This window comes from Protopterus annectens, chromosome 8.part1 (genome assembly GCF_019279795.1).
Source record: "Protopterus annectens isolate FY-2018-M chromosome 8.part1, PAN1.0, whole genome shotgun sequence".
Taxonomy (NCBI): domain Eukaryota; kingdom Metazoa; phylum Chordata; order Ceratodontiformes; family Protopteridae; genus Protopterus; species Protopterus annectens.
The window spans coordinates 475,252,550-475,270,851 of NC_056742.1; the positions used below are offsets into that span (position 1 = coordinate 475,252,550).

The 18,302-nt window shown below is 37.7% G+C and overlaps 1 protein-coding gene across 1 annotated transcript; it reads right to left on the reverse strand.

The window, feature by feature from the left end:
* Positions 1–6,611: 6,611 nt before the first annotated feature.
* Positions 6,612–7,532, reverse strand: LOC122810148 (olfactory receptor class A-like protein 1). The gene has a single exon (XM_044081623.1). The coding sequence runs from the start codon at positions 7,530–7,532 to the stop codon at positions 6,612–6,614; it is 921 nt and encodes a 306-aa protein (XP_043937558.1).
* Positions 7,533–18,302: the final 10,770 nt, after the last annotated feature.

Sequence of the window (18,302 nt, forward strand, 5' to 3'; positions counted from 1 at the left end):
TAAAGTATGACTTATTACAATTAACAGCATTAGGTGTGTTGGACAGTATTTCACGAAAATTGTGTATGCCCCTTCCTCAACATGTGTTGCTGAGATCACTCAAAGCAATGCAGATTAAAATATTTTACAGGAATGTGCAATGCATCAGATTGTAAGTCCAATAACATAACAATACAAAGTCCAACACATACAGGCTTTTCATAGTTTTATCTTCAGTCACGTTCACAACATTATACGTCAACTTTGCTATCTCAAAATGTTAGTTCTCCTGGGGCATTAATAGTTGGTAAACAGAATATAACAATTTAATTTCCTTTATGGTCATTGATTCATTTTTTTCTTGCGATCGATCACAAATTGTAAAATGTATGCCCCACCAAGCCCTTGTGTAGCAATTTACATAAATTAATCTAATAACAACAGTGAATATAACCAGCATAAGTGAAAATGTCATGTCCTTAGTGTAAATATACCCTCTAATGGAAAGGTTTCTCTGTTTCTATATTGAAAGGTTCTATGCCAGCTCATATACCTTTCTCTTGATTGTATTAAGCTACTCATCCTGAATGTATGAAAGATATCTCCAGTGTAACCCACCCTAAGTTGTAAAAGCCTCTCAGTTTCTATATTGTGAATTGTTTTCAGTGATACAAGATTGTAATATTTGTATGTTTGTACAGTAGTCTACTGTATTTCCAAGTCCATAGGAATTTTATAATTGAAACTAAATACCTTATTGTAACCTTGCTAATTGTTTTTGCAGCTTTTCTCCCCAGGACTCCATTGAAAATGGGTTATTTTGGCCCAATGGACTATCCTGGTAAACCAACCTCAATAAATAAATAAATAAATAAATAAATAATATACATATCTAGAGATAGATGTAGATAGGTAGATAGAGACAAATATGTAAAGCATATATGTCTGCTCCAATATTTCTGATCACTGCATTAAGCAATTTGTAAATCAACTTAGCTGTGTTTGTGAGTTCAATTCCAACCAGCAGCAATTAGCTATGTTATAGAATAATATATAAAATCTACTTTTTTCAATCATTAAGCAACACTAAAATTTCCTTATTTGTGCTATTTAATTGGAATGCATAGATCATATAAGTAATAGGTTCATAGGTTCATAGGTTGGTACTAGGCTATCAGCCCTAGGGCCTATACAAGCCTAGCCATAACAATTCCCTGGCTATTTCTTCCCACACTATTTACTTTCCTGGACCCCTGTCTAGCAGGGCAACTGATGTGATCCCTGGGGTGAATTTCCTTTCTCCCATCCAGTCATCAAGGTTCCTTTTGAAGAGGGCCAAAGAGGCACTCTGCTTGACATGTATGAGCAATCTATTCCAGAGTCTGGGGAGTCTCTGGGTCAGGAACCTATCCCTCCAGCATGTTTTGTTTATTGTGATGACAAGGTTTAGATCCCTGGAGTGTGTGACTCTGAGGGATTGGGATTTCTTTAAGTGGAGCATGTCCAACAGCTCAACATGGCCTTGTATGTTAAGCAGAGATCACCTCTGAGTAGCCGATATGCCAGAAAGTATAGCTGGAGTTTTTTTAGATGGTCAGCATAGGGCATCAGCTTTAGGCCTGTCATTCTTTTAGTGAGGTATTTCTGCGGCTTTTCCAGCTGTTGTAGATGTCTTGTGAGGTACATACCAAATGGGGCACTGTACTCTATAATGGGTCTAATGAGGGATGAGTACAGTGGGACAAAGATCTCCCTTTTTTCCTGGATGAAAAGCTCTTAGCGATGAGGTGTGCCACATAGAAGGATTTCCTGACTGTTGTGATGATGTGGTTATCGAAGGTGAGACCACTGTCCACCTATATCCCTAAGTCTTTCATCACACTTTCGGTGTTTAGTGTACTGCCACCTATGTGGTAATTCATGGGTACATGGCTTTTCCCAAAAGGGATAACTATACATTTCTTGGCATTAAGCTTCAGTCCATGGCTCTGGCACCAAGCATCTGTTTCTGTAAGGCCCTTTTGTAAAATATCCACATCATTTGGGGATTCAGTAATGGCTCCCAGTTTGCAGTCATCTGCGAACTTTGTTAGCCAGAGTCCCTTAGCGTTGGCCTGCACTTCAGAGAAGTAGATGCCAAACAAGAGTGGTCCTAGGACTGAACCCTGAGGTACTCCACTTGTCACCTGTCTGGAGCTGGATTTGAAGTCAGCTACTTTTACAGTCTGGGTTCTGTCAGTAAGCCAGTTGGCAACCCATCGAGTAATGTAGGGATTTATGCCCAGCTTAGTAAGTTTATCTATGATTCCAGAGTGGGGGATGGTGTCGAAGGCCTTCTTCTACATGGACAGTTAGGATTTACCAAATCCTGGACCATACAATACCTGAGCCAGAGTTCCACATCTTAATAAGACATACTTAGTATGTTGCAGCATTTTATATGTAAAACAATAAAAACACTGGTGAGATCTGACAGCCTTCAAGAAATTAAAACAAGTACTTAAATAATAAAACACTCATGCTGTCATATGCCTACATTTATTAGCTGCTTACTCAGTGACTGTTGAGGTACAGCTATTAATTTGGGTTCAAACTTATCCCATTACTTTTCAAGGACCACTGTATTTTATGAGTGGAACACATCAGACCAATCACATTGCACTGAGAGAACACAGCTGCATCATTTGGAAATATAACTTTGAAACTTCACTGAATATAAATCAGGAGGAAGAATGTTACAGAAACCAATAGCATCTCACACTCTGACTGAAATGCACTAATCAGCATTCAAAAGCCATGATGCTAGTCTGTTGCAGAGCTATAGTAAGTCCTACATAAATGCCCATCCAGGCTCTGTGTAACTGAAGCAAGTAAAGATGTATGGAGGACTAAGTGAGGTCCCTGTGTCTATGGATGTTCAGATAAATTATACCCATCTTGGGACAGAATATATTTTGATCTTTAATCAGAAGCAAGACAGGATGAGGTTTAAAAATTATACTTACAAGGCAATCTATGAGTCTTAAAAATGCCCTTATCAGTCAAACCCAAAGTCAGGAGACATTTAAAGCATCTTCACCATGTTCTTTTCTGTCTTCAAACTTCTGCTGTAGTTATGATATTCCTCACTTTGATCTTCTACTGCTGGACTGTATCTATCTATAAATCTATATCTGTATCTAGCTATCTACATATATATTTATGTCTAGATTTATAATCAGCTTGGGAATTAAGGCGCTTCTCTTTGTACCCTGTCACTGATTACAGCTAACCACAAACTGTATGTTAAATACAAGTTTCAGCCAATCTCTCATTTTTTCCTGAGACAGCATTGAATAATTTTTGTTTAAAAAAATATTATAACATCTGGGCTTTTAAAATAATTTTAGAAGAAACATGGGTTATATATTAAAATATGCTTGTGACATAAATAAGGCATGCTGGTGAGACAGACGTGTATCTCAGAGGATCCCCATGCTCTGCATCAGGCTCTCCATCCATCTGAACAAAGACCATCTCTAACCGTATTTAAGTGTGACCTTGATCAGTGAATAGGAAATCAGAAATTCATCCTGTTCTGGCACTGAGGCAGATGGTAATGCCCAAACTAACATACATCCTCCCCCACACCACCTCTAGAAACTTCCAAACTAATATATCCCCTCCTAAGGAAATGCCCATGATACACAAGGACATAACTGGGTTGGACTGAACAGCTAGAATTATGAAGGTCATTAGCCTAGTATACACCTATGAATCTAAGAAACTATATATACATTATGTTAATGCTACTCAGGTGTTAGCTGATCATTTTATGGTACAGTAAAAATAGTAATACAGTTTTTAAAATGTACATCCTATTATGATTTTGGACAATAGTATATCATCTTTACACATATCAAAGAAAACCTGAGGGTAAAAAACTCACATTTTAGACATTGTATTCTAATAGCAAAACATATATAAAATATGTTAGCTATGACAGGGACATCAATCAAATCAAGGTAACGTTTTTTCCAACAAAGCCACAGTACTAGATATATCATTCTTTCCTGAGTTTCTGGAATGTTACTTGTTTAACTCAGCAGTGGCATGGCTATCAGCTAGAATGGTTCATGCACATATTATTTGTAAGACTCATCCAAATCAATTATTTGGTCAAACTAAAATAAATAAAACTAATACAACCATCAAATGTTGAACTTACTGGACCTACATATCTTGTCCTGACCTCTATTTTTTTCTGACAAAGACAACTTTCTAGTCATCTATCTACAGAAAGCAGGCACAGAATCTTTATTCCAATATCTTAGTTTCATAATGAGAAAAAATGCCTTGTATTCTTACATTATGTAACAATTAGTTGAATGAGCAGCTCATTAAATATCCCCTGAAAAGAAGAAATATCATTGCCTGTTAAGAAGCATCCCGGTATCAAAAATCAAGTAAATGCCCGCAAACAAATCCATGTGAAGCTCATATATATGGCAATCTCTTACTGTGTGACATTACATAAATCCAGAGTAAAATTGCAGTAACCACATTTATTGCGTACAAGATTAGAAAATAATAAATGAGAAACAGCAGAATGTACTAGGATTTTCTTTATATTTCTCAGTGTTTGCAGCAGTACACCACGGCTGAATGATAGGATCTTACACTGTCTAGACAGTGATGCAGCACAGATTTTCAAGAATGAACCTGATGGTTTACTTTCTTTAACTCCACGTTTTGCACTTTTATTATTTAAAACAGGACAAATGCTGTACATTTTAACTCAAGCAACAGATTCTAACCTAATATTTGCAGCTGATGGCCAAATGCAATATAATGAATAAGGGAGAAGTGGATATGACACTTTAATATGCAGTCACACCACATAAATAATATTAACCTTGATACACACATTTCTCTTTTCCATTATAAATTCTGCAGTACCAAGATATAATTTTAATAGGCCTGTTTCACTCTTCTGAATAAAAGAGAAATATGACCTTTACAGATAATACCTACTGTATGGGGTACATGTCTCTCTTTTCATTCAAACTGAATGCATGCCATTTCACGGATTTTTAATATGTATATATATATATATATATATATATATATATATATATATATATATGTATATGGGTGTAGGTTAGAAGATCGACAGCTGGGATTACCGACAACGCATGAGCGGGCGCCAGATGATCGACACTCGGAAGACCGACGCTACGGATGAAAACTCCGATGCCAGGGATAGTGAGTTGGAAAGAAGGCTGTGTGAGTATGCGGTGGTGACGGACGTTAGGGTGCGACTAAGGTAAGTGTGGATAGTGACAGTCTGTGGGGATAGGGGTGGGTTAAGTGAGTTAGGATTAGGGGTTGGGTAAGTGTGCGGTAGTGGTATTTTTTGGGTTAGGGGCGGTTAAGTGAGTTAGGGTTAGGCACGGGTTATGTAAGTGCGGTAGTGGTATTTTTTGGGTTAGGGGTGGGTTAAGTGAGTTAGGGTTAGGGCTCAGGTTATGTAAGTGTGCGGTAGTGGTATTTTTGGGTTAGGGGTGGGTTAAGTGAGTTAGGGTTAGGGCGCGGGTTAGCTGAGTGTGCGATAGTGACGGACCTTAGGGTAAGGGTTTGGGTTAGGGTTGGATGTAGTTGTGTGTGTGAGGTTTAGTGTGGGTTTGTGAGGATTTTGGTGTGCTTGTGTTCTGTGTGTGGTTTTTGGATAAGGGGATGTGTTTTGTTAGTTGATTGTTGTTATTGTGGTGTGTGCAGTGTGTGGGGTTTCGTGTTTGTGGACCGTCGGTTACTTGTTTGTCGGGCATGTGAGTTGTCGTGTTTCTGGTTTGTCGATAATGTGGTGTCGATGTTTTTGTTGTCGGTGAGAGTGGCTGTCGAGCTTATGACCTAGAACCATATATATATATATATATATATATATATATATATATATATATATATATATAGAGAGAGAGAGAGAGAGAGAGAGATGGGTCTAACTGACTTTGTCAATATCGCATATTATCAAGTCTCACTTTGTCAACACTGAAAATATCGATCTCCCACTTCATGAAAGCAGCAGAACTAAAAAGATCTTCCCAAGGTAAGTAACTTTTTATGCAAGATGGTGAACTTTGCCCTTTTCCCCAAGGGTAGTGCAATCTTGGAGTTGGTATATTTAGCTGGGGGTGTTGATGATGCAGTCCCCCACACTGGTGGGTGTGGGAGGTGTAGACTCCCACCTGGGTGGGTTGCAGATGGTGCAGTTTGGGTTTTGTTTCTTTTTGGGTAAGTGGTTACTTACCCCTGGGAAGATTTTTGTAGTTCCGTTTCTTCAATAAACTGGGAGTTCGATATTTTGAGTGTCGACAAAGTGAGGCTTGATAATATGTGATTTCGATGAAGTGAGGTAAATCCATATACATATATATATATATATATATATATATATATATATATATATATATATATATACACACATACATACATATATATATATATATATATATATATATATATATATATATATATATATATATATATATATATCCATACATACATCTGTCTTAGAACATTGCAGATATTTCATTAGATTTTAATATATTGTTTCTTTTTACAAGATAACAACTGTTTGAAATTACAAATGTTCATTAAATATCTGAATGTTTCAGTGCAAAACATGTTAATTTGCATCTAACCTTCTGATTGAACGTAATGAGAATCATTGGAAATGCAGATGGAAAGCAAAATGTCAGGAAATGTCGAATGTCATTTATAGCAGGAGGACCTTCATTTGAAATGGATGTCTGGTAAAACCAAAGAGAGGTATCTATGCCAAAAAACAGAACATACAATACAACAAAAGTTACAACCATCTTAGCTGCCTGTCGCTCAGCTGTATTTGTTTGGTCAGTACTCCGCATTCCCTTCATCTGTTTGCTGTGTCGGTGCAAAACTAACAAAATATACATACTGGCTAAAGCCATTAACGTCATAAATACTAAATCTCGAGAAAACATGATAAAACCAATAAGCTGATATACAAATCTATTAGGATAAACCACATAAAAGTAGCCTAGATTGAACGCAGGACGTTGATCTGTAAGGTTTGTGTTAATAACCGGATAGAGAGCAGAACTGATACTGGAGACCATGCTGAGCATGCATATACCCAAAAGTATGGAAATAATATTTTTTTGAAGCCATGCTTTTAAAAGACCCCAGGTTGGATGAGAAGAAATCAAAGTCACACATTGGAAACAGCTGAGAAGACAGGTTAGACCAATAGACATAATTCTAGAAACTCTTAAAAAGTAGGCATCAAACTTGCAGTCAAGGTCTGTTTTGAAATATTTCACTCCAAACTCATAAAGGGAGTGAGGAAGCCCAAGTGTTATCAAAAGAACAAGGTGTGACACAGCCAAGTTGACAAGTATTATCTCTGCTGGCATAATCTTCTTTTCTTGGTAGGCAATACTTGACAAGGACATTAGAATCAATGTATTACCGCAAAGTCCAATGAAAGCTGTCAGCGAAAAAACGATCCCTTTAATGAAGTGCTGAATTTCCATGCTTCTGAAAATGTCAACAAAACTTTATTAGTATAATGTACTTCACGAGGAAAACTAACATCATTTTCTTCAAATGTAAAACTTTAGGTTACAATGTGGACAGAAAGCATATGTTTTTTGAGGAAATTATCTGACATCCCTCTATTGCTGTTCCATCCTTCCTTACCTCATCTTGTCATCCCCTCACTTATTGCCTCTCATTCATCCTACCTCCCTCTTGTCTTTACGTCACTCACACTTCTTTTCCTTTCGACTGCACTTCCCTCTGCATGGCTCTCACCATTTCCCTGTCTTTTCCTCGTGATATCCCTTCCAGCACCTCTTCTCACTTGTCTCTTCTAAGGTCTTCATGCCTCTCTATATATTGATATGCTGCTATCCCTGTAGCATAAGCCATCTCAGTCATTATGGCTGCATCTTATTCAAAATACTCTGCCAAGCATAACTGCATTTTCCCATCCATGTTTTGACATTGCAAACTGCTTTGTGATCCAAATGTTGTAGCACATTCTTGCATATATAAGTATGTACATTTTGTTAGCATATACTTATATTTGCAAACAAATTGTGTTAATTTCTTATGTGATTCTATTCACCCAAGCTGTGCATCCACATGGACCATTGAGATCAGTGCACTACCCTGGTAAACAAATATAAATAAATAAAATCATTTTCATTCAACAAAATGCCTAGGCAATGGAGTGGTCATTATTAATAGCAAACACTTTCTTATTCATTGTATTATATACTGTCATTTACAGAAGATCTGGAAATACAATTTTGAAACTGATTTAATAATTGAAGTGTTAAAAAGGCTTGTCTTGTCTCAAATAATGCCATGGTTATGAAAGTTTCAAAAACTAAGCCTATGACTGGATTTCAAATAAGTGTAATGCAATCTATCATGATAAATACCATGGGAAGTGACCATGCACAGGGTGTGGGTCACTCAGATGCATTAACTGCCCTGGTCAACACTGTTTAACATGAGGTGCATAATGATATGTAAATGAGAAATCCATGCAATTGAGCAACACTGAATATGCAAAATGCAGAAGGCTGAGATGATGGATGTGTATAAAAGTGTTGCACACCCATGCCCAAAGCTTAGAATGTCATAATTTACAGAGCAAATGATGGGAGCCATAATTGACATATTGACTGAAGTAGCTCAGCATCATATTGCTGGGAATCACTAGTTGAGCCAGTGCTGAGAGCCACAGCCAAAAAGTACAATACAGGAAGCAACTTGCATACCAGCAACTGTCAGATAAGCAGATAATAGACTTCTTTATAACTGACAGGGATACAATACAGAACCTATATTAACTGTGCCACACATAAATGTATTTTAAGGGTATGCATGGTAAGCTTATTCCTCTGTAGAAAAGGTATATTTTTTATTTATTTACCAGGAAAGTCTGACTTGGAGCAAATTCAATTTTCAGCAGAAACCTGGGGAGGAACACTCCAGACACATGACTTTATAACATGGGATGAAATTGGCATACCCAGAGAAAACCTACACAGATGCAAAGAGGGCATGCAGACTCCATACAGAAGACACTCCAGCCGAGAATCAAACCAGAGAACCTCTTGCTGTGAGGCAACAACACTACTGCTGCACCACTGCAACTTCCAATGTGGCAGTGACCATTCTGGGTACAGCAGCCTTCCTACAAACCTACAGGGCCACATGATGTACACTACAGGCTTCTGTCTTACAATTCCTTGACATTATGGTACATATCTGGTTCACAATGAGACAAGAGGAGAGAACCAGCACTATGCATACTTTCTGTAGGACTTCAAACTTTCTTGAAGTTCTGGATACCATTGATTGCTCCAATGTTGCTGTTATAGCCCTACCCGGTCCAAACATATAAACATACATTAATAGGAAGGGCAAACAGTTTCACAGCTAGCAGATGCTCTGAAATCCCCAGGATATTTTTTATAATGCACCAAGCAGGCAGTTTATATGAATCATACATTTGGTATATATCTGACCTATAACAATGGTTCCTCCAAAAGAACTTCTCATGGGGCCAATTGGTTCATTGATTCACACCCACTACAGAAAGCATGATTTACATAGGCAAGCTACCATGTCTACTGAGGGCAAGCCAGTGTGTCTTGTTTGCTACAGGCAGGCAATTCTTGCTATTGTGCTTAGCTCCAGAACAGTTTTAGGAATTCTGACACTGGTAGTTAAGTAAGATTTGCAGCTGAGCAGGCCAGAGAAGGGAATAGTGGGCCTCAGAACTCCCAGGGCATGCATGAAATGCCCATTTACAGTAATGCAGTATCTCTGCTTAATGCTGTGCAAGTGGGAAGAGAAGGAGGAGGACGTAAACCAGAAATACAACTGCTGAGGGAAGAACCTCCCAGCTAGCATTAAAAATATATCGCCATCGCCATCATCATCATCATCATCATCACCATTACCATCATCATAATCACCATCATCATCATCGTCATCATCAGCATCGTAATCACCATCATCATAATCACCATCATCATCATCATAATCATCATAATCACCATCATCATCATAATCACCATCATCATCATCATCATCATCATCATTCTCCCAGTTATCATTAAGAGTACAGTACTAATTCATTTATTATTATTATTGTTATTATTTTATTATTAAGTCATGAGTTCTTTTCACTAGGCCCAGGGTGACATTGTATATCAAGTGAAAGGCCAACTTGGTGGAATAAACAGCAGAAGATCACAAAACTGCACAAGTGAGTCTGGATTTTGGAATAGCTGGGTGATGTGGATATGACAGAAACACCAACTTTAACATCTGCATTGTCTCCACTGTACAACCCACTCTGTGCTATAGGAAGTCAGTTATCTTTCTTTGTTCATCTGGAGAAACAATTGCAAGTTAAATACAAATTATATTTCTTTGTCTAACAGTTGCTTTTTGAATGTTCCTACCTTTGTTGGTTCACAAGAGAAATAAGCATATTTATACCATGACCCCCCCCCATTAATATTCTAAAACATGCAATCTGATTGGTCAGCGTGCATGTTGTAAATCGGAGTTATAGTAATGGAAAAAGGTCCGGTCTCCCAGACTTTTTCCATTAGTATAACTCTTTTTTTTTTACAGCAACGAGAACGCAAGATCTCCGTTGCTGTTTACAGCCTGTCTTGCTATGTTAAACGAGTTTAACATAGCAAGGCAGCTTTTAAAAAAAGCAATGGAGCATCTCTGTTGTTTTTTTTAAAGCTGTCTCGCTATGTTAAACCCATTTAACATAGCAAGACACTTCAAAAAGCAACGGAGATCTTGCTTTCTCCGTTGCTTTTTTCAAAACTGTCTTGCTATGTTAAATGGGTTTAACATAGCAAGACAGCTTTAAAATAAACAACGGAGATTCTCAGTTGCTTTTTTTAAAGCTGTCTTGCTATATTAAACTCGCTTAACATAGCGAGACAGTTTGTAAAAAGCAATGGAGATCTTGCTTTCTCTGTTGCTTTTTTCAAAACTGTCTCGCTATGTTAAATGGGTTTAACATGGAGAGACAGCTTTAAAAAAAAACAACTGAGACTCTGTTGCTTTTTTTAAAGATGTCTCACTATGTTAAACCCATTTAGCATAGCAAAACAGTTTGTAAAAAGCAACGGAGATCTTGCTTTCTCCATTGCTTTTGCCCACAGCTCTGATGTACTGCGTAGGCATACGCATGCGTAGTACATCAGAACTGCCACAGAATACCAGACAGCTGCAGAGGGGCAGCAAGGAGGCATTATACAATGCCATTATTTAAGAAAAGTAATTTTTTTTTTTCTTAAATAATGTCATTGTATAATAGCAATAACCCACTTCTGGGTGTGGGTAATGCTGGATTTACCCACGGTTGGCTTTATTTGGTCCCTCAGGCTTCGCCCTCGTGACCAAACCATGCCAACCATGGGTAAATCCAGCAGTACCCTCATCCAGGAGTGGGTTATTGCTATAATACATAAAATGAAGAAATATATTATAATTTTACAACCCTTCAAATTTTCTGCCTGTCATAAGAAATGTTTGTCATTCTACCTCAATAGTTGTGCAGTTCAAATCGCTGAATAATATAGGTTCATATGTTCATAGAAGATTACTAGACTAACAGCTCAAGAATCCTTGCAAGCCACGCCATAATTACCCAAATTTTACCAGATTTTCAACCCCTAAGTTCTAGATGATGGCTTAAGTGTGTGCCAATGTCTTTGAGTATATTACAGACTGCCCCTGTCCAAAAGGGACATGGGCACCATCTCAGGAGTGTATTTACAATTCGTCATCCATTTATCCAAACTGCAATTAAAGAGGATCAGGGAAAGGCTCTGTTTTGCATGAATAGGAAGCCTGTTCCAGAGAAGGGATAATCTTTGAAACACATATCTGTCTCTCTGTGATGTTCTATTTATGTCACGGACCAGGTTTAGATTCCTAGATTGGGTGGCCCTTATGCAATTTGAATTACAAATGTGTAACAGTTCCATCAGGGCTGGATTTGACAGTCCCTTGTAGGCTAGGCATAGGTTAACCCTTAATAGTCGGTAGGAGACAGAGTAAAGGGATATGGCTTTTAGTCTATCTGCATAAGACATGTTGTTTACACCCGCATTTTTTTAAGGAACTTCTGAGGCCACTCAAGCTGTTGTAAGTGCCTGGTCAAGTACATGCCAAAAGGTGCATTGTACTTGAATACTGGTCTGACGAGGGCCAAGTATAGTGGGACTGTAACTTCCTTGGATCTGGATGCCATGCCTTTACTTATAAGCTGTGCCACATAGAAGGAATTCCTTGCTACTATGGACACATAAGGGTCAAAGGTCAGGCTACTATATATCTGTGTACATAGATCACTGACCACTGAGTCCACTCTTAGAGGTGTTACATTAATGTTGTAATTTACAGGGCTATTTCACTTCCCAAAGGGTATTATAATTTTTTTGCATTTAGTTTTAGGCCATAGCTCTGGCAGCAATCATTTGTCTGAGTCAAATCCTTCTGAAGGATATCTTCAGCACTGGGGAATTCAGTGACTGCCCCAAACTTGCAGTCATCAGCAAACGTAGTCAGCCAAAGGCCTTCTACATAAGCCTTGACTTCAGAGAAGTATATTATGAACAGGAGTGCTCCCATCACTGAGCCCTTTGGCATTCCACTAGTAACTGGCATCTTGTTAGATCTGGATTCTCCTAACTCTAACAACACATGTCCTGTCTGGAGCCATTTGGCTATCCATCTCGTGACATAGGGATTTATGCCCAGTCTTGTAAGTTTATCTATAATATCTGAGTGGGGAATTGTGTCAAATGCCTTAGCCAGATCAATATAGGCAGTATGCACTGTTTTACCCTCATCCATGGCCCTAGTGACTTTCTCAAAGAAGTCCACCAAATTCAGCAGAAATTACCTGTCCTTGACAAAGCTGAACTGGGTTGGGTCCAGTGTTTGGAGGTTTCCTATGTTGTTTTTTATCAGCCCTGCATATAAGACTAGTCTAACATAAAAGTCTGTAATTTCCCTGGGTACGTTGATTTTCCAGCTTTATACAGAGGGATGACTGTTGCTGTCCTCCACTTCACAGGGACAAAGCCAGTCTGGAGGCTGGATAGATATCCCAGTGGGAATGAAAGGTTCTGCTTCAAGCTAATTAAGAGACAAACACAAAACAATGATACCATAGAGTAAATGCTCCTTACCAAAAAACCAGCAGCAAAATTTTAAAGTAAAATAAAGATGATAAAGGAGCAAACAAAGGCTGCAAATACTCAACAGCCTATACATTCCTTCCACACAAGTATCGAAGACAGGAACAGTTCAAACTGGAATAAAAACTCAGTTTATTCGTTCACTGGTAAGCGCTTTCACCCCTTCGGGCTTCCTCAGACCATTAAAACTTGGAAGACAAGAACAATTCTACTTTTATACTTCCATAGTATACCAATTAAACAACTGATTGATCTAACCTGTAGCTGATTCATTCAATTTCATTAAAGTGGTATTCTCATTAAAAGAATCTCACACTGAAAGACTAAAAATATAGCCTACCACTTACAAATATATGAATATTTAAAAACATAAAATACATTAACTACGTAGTTTAAAAATAATTATTCATGATAAATTTGTAGAACATAACTAAAACCCAAACATACAATGGAACTGTGCTCTTTCAAGACATAGAGTAACACAAAAATGCTCATAAAATATGTTCTATAATGAGGAAAATATAATGCATGCAAACAAACTACACACATCAATTCTCATACTAAAAATGATATGCATGTGTCGTTAAAACATAAATTAACACAAAATTGCTCATAAAAGCATGTTCCATAATGAGGACTATATAATGCATGCAAACAGACTACACACATTAATTCTCATGCTGAAAAATTATATGCATGTGTCGGCACAGAGGTATTACTCTTATCAATTACTTAGCTATAAGCCTACGTGCTGTTAATAAGGGTTTCGGGGGTACCTTATCATTCAGGCCAGGGGTTTTGTTGGCCCTAAGTCTAATAATCCACTTAAGCTCACATCTTTCAGTAAAGTTTCTAAGGTCCCCTCCTCGACTAATGGGACTAATAGTCTGGATCACCATAAACTTAAAAACTATGCTGTTGGCCACACTCTTGGACATGCTTGGAAAGTGCATTGGTATCTGAGACTATACAAATCTGATAGGCACATTCTCTTATCCTGTCCCTTAACTTTCTGTCGGTCTTCCCAACGTAATATGCAGAGCACATTATACAGCTTGCCAAATAGACAACATGTTCTGTCAAACAATCTGCACTAACACTAAATTTGAACTCATGCTTTGTGACTGTATGTATAAATATTGCGCTGTCATCGATGTAATCACAAAAATTGCATCTACCACAGTGATTGGTACACTGTGAATCAATGGCACCAAAACCACTGCTAGCTCTCGAGTAGCATAGAATTCTCTGTAAATTGTTCTTATTTTTATCCATGAAAGTAGGATGGTCACCTACCAGCTCCTTAATGGTTGGCTCCACTATCAATGCGCCCCAGTTCTTAACAATGATGTCTTTGATGTCATTGGTATCCTGTGTATAGAATATGGGAACCCTGACTTCTGGACTTGAGGGTTTCTCAACTGGGTTCATACCCAGGCCATTTGATGAAAAGTAAGGGTGGGCACTACTACCCTCAATGCCTCAACTCCTTCGAAACCCTCACATACTTCATCCATACTATGGGATCTAGCCAACAACCTATCTTGCAATCCCTTCATCTCATTCTGAAATCCCCATCAGTGGGGTTGAGCCTAGAAGTTCTCATAACCTGACCTTTGATCACATTCTTAAACATATACCTAGGGTGCATACTCTTCCTATGCAGAAGTGTATTCCTGTGGCATGGCTTCCTATAAACACCAGTATTCAGCGTCCCATCCCCTAACTTCTCCACAAAGACATCCAAGAATGCTATATAAGTGTTTGAAGTGACCATGTCTGAAGTGACCATGTTTGAAGTGACCATGTCTGAAGTGACCATGTCTGAAGTGGCCATGTTTGAAGTGACCATGTTTGAAGTGACCATGTCTGAAGTGACCATGTCTGAAGTGACCATGGTAAACTTCAAGTAATTAGTGAGCCCATTTATCTCATCTAGGAACTCTACAAGTCATTCCTCTCCTCCTGTCCATAACAAAAACAGGTCATCCACAAACCGTTTGTAAAAACAAACATAATTCTGGAAGCTGTTTAAAGGGAAAAGTTTCTCTCTCTTCCAAGTGGCCATAACCAAGTTGGTGTAGCTATTAGCACAGGACGTGTCCATAGCCACATCATCTCGCTGAATATAGACCTGTTCACTAAACATAAAAATGTTATTTTCAAGGACAGCTTCTACAAGTGAACACAAAAGATCTACAAACCTGTCACTGTGTTCAGTGTACCTACCAATGAGCGGTGTATACAGCTAATACCATCTTCATTTGGAATCATGGTAAACATGATTGTACATCTAAGGTCGCAAACACATACTCAGAATCTACAGACAGTAACCTTGTTTCTTCATATAATTCAATAATAAACTGTTCCGTGTCTCTTAGAATATGTGGAATCTTATCCACAATTGGTCTTAGGTACTTCTCCAGGTACAAGGGCATGGATTCTGTCACCCAACCCCTTCCTGCCACTATAGGTCTCATTGGTGGATGGTGAGGGTCCTTAAGAACTTTGGGGAGTCCCTGTATGACTGGTATGAGTGGACAGTCTACCTTCAGAAATTTATGCAACTCAAATGTAATCATATTACATTTCAAAAGATCATCTAGCATGTCATACAACCTGAACACTAAAACCTCCACTTCCCCCATAGAAAGTATATCATAGAATTTTTCATCATTTAACATAGATACCATACTGTTGTCATAATCCAATGTGTTCATTACCACTCTCAGTCCGCCTTTATCGGCTGGTCTGATTCTAATGGCATCATCACATTTAAGTCAATTCAAGGCAGTCCTATGTCTAACAGATAAGTTCCTCCTTCTTCTCATGGACTTTGTATTAAGTTCCATCTGGTGTAAATCCTCTTCAACCAGTTTAGTAAAGGCATCCAATAGGGGGTGGAAGTTAGGACTGTACGTACTGGGTTTACAAAAGTCCCTCTAATGGGGCAATATTGTTAAACTCTAACTTAAGTTGTACATTCCTACTAAATAATTTAACATCCATAACATTATCTGTTATGTCACTTTTAGTCGGGGGTATAAAGGAGAGTCCTTTATCCAAGAGATCTAACTCATCCTTATCCAAATCCAAAGTGGCATAACAGATAATGTTATGGATATGGAATTATCAAAGGACATAAGTTGTAATTGTTTTATTGTTAATCTAATTACATTCTACTAAAAAAATGTTTAGACTCAGACATAAAAGTATTAAGCGGCAATAAATATTTGTATATACAGTTGCTTTGAAACAATAATCTGCTACTAAAAAAATCTAGCATGTTAAAATGTAAATATACAAAAAAGATATGCTTTTATATGTTTAAACATTGTAAACAGACTAACCTTCAATCTGAGTGAGTGAATTATTAGACATAATTTTGTCTAGTAATTATATCACTTTCAACAATAAATTTTTTCTTCAAAAAAATAGGGGTACCTATGGGTTCCCCTTCTGGAGCCAGTGGAGCCAACCTGGTCATGGCATTTTGGGAAAGGCAATTTGTCTTTACCAACCCCATTTTCCAGGATAGAGTCTTAATGTACACACATTTTTTGGATGATAATTTTATCATCTTGAAAGGGGACAGTGAGCTAGCTGAACTTCTTTTGGATTCTTTTAATACTTCCACAGTGTTTTTGAAGTTCACTTCTAGTTTTGAGAGGGATAAGATCTCATATCTGGATGTGGAATTATCGAAGGACATAAGTTGTAATTGTTTTATTGCTAGGATACATCGCAAAGAATCTTTTTCTAACAGTTATTTGCAATTCAGCAGTTGTCACCCTTTTAGCCAGAAAAAATCTATTATCAAGGGCTAACTGGTGAGAGCTGCTAGAATAATCACTAGGGAGAGTGATTTTGTGGAAGAATGTAGCTTCATGGAAAGTCTCTTCCTCAAAAGAGAGTATACAGAGGAGCTTATTGCAGAATTAATCACAGAGGTCCACAATAAACGAATATTGGGTTTTTATATCTTCATTTTAAACTCTGGCAGCTCCCCAGGGGAAAACTTAAACCTTTGGCCTAATGACAAGAAACTGTATCCCTGTAGTATTATTTTGACCTACAGTATGGATGTTAAGGGAATTATTTCCATCATCTATAAAAACTGGAACTTGATTATGCAGGAAGGACCTGTTCAGGAGAATGGAATGGAAACCCCTAAAATAACTTTTAGAAGAGGTCAAAATTTAAAAAAAACATACTAGAGAGAAAACCTAAACTTGCAGATGCCAGAGTAGGCATGTTTAGATGCAATATGTGCCGTTATTGTAGGTACATATGCACAGGATCTACCTTTGTCATAAATCTTAGATATAAAGTACAGGGTAGATTTAATTGCTCAAGCTCACGAGTTGTCTATTTAGCTAAGTGTACTCACTGTCCAGTTTTTTACGTCAGTAAAACTGACAGAAAACCCCAAGAGCATATTTATGAACATTTGTACACTATTAAGAAGGGTAAGCTGGACGATGCCTTAGCAAAACATGTCATGGAGAATCCCCTACACACATTTTTATTCACAGTCATCGATCAAATCCAGTTAGATGGTAGGGGAGGGGCGGATTCCCTAATCCTCGAGGTTAGGGAATTAATCTGGCAGCTGAGATTGGATGCTTGCCATTACCCAGGAGTTAATGGTAGATTACCCATAACATGTATGTTGAGACTCAGGAGCTTAAACAGGTAAATTTCTCTAAAATTTCTTTTATCATTCAGTTTTCTTCTCCCTTTCAGTTTTCTTATCCCTTCGTTTATAATTCCAGACTAGTTCCACCAGTCGATTTTGTACTTCATTGTCATTATTATTATTACATTATTATTAATTCCATCTTAATAGAAAACTTTTTACCTCAGATAGGGTAAAATGTGTTGTTAATGTGGAGACGGTTTTTAATAGATTTGAGCTAAACCTGTCTTCAGAGGTATTTGTGAGGGTAGTTAGATACCCTCGAATGTTGTTAGATGAAGGTTAGTCTGTTTACAATGTTTAAACATATAAAAGCATATCTTTTTTTGTATACTTACATTTTA

What these genes read in the sequence shown, in the direction of transcription:
- LOC122810148 (XM_044081623.1), bottom strand. Translation starts at nt 7,532, where the DNA reads ATGGAAATTCAGCACTTCATTAAAGGGATCGTTTTTTCGCTGACAGCT.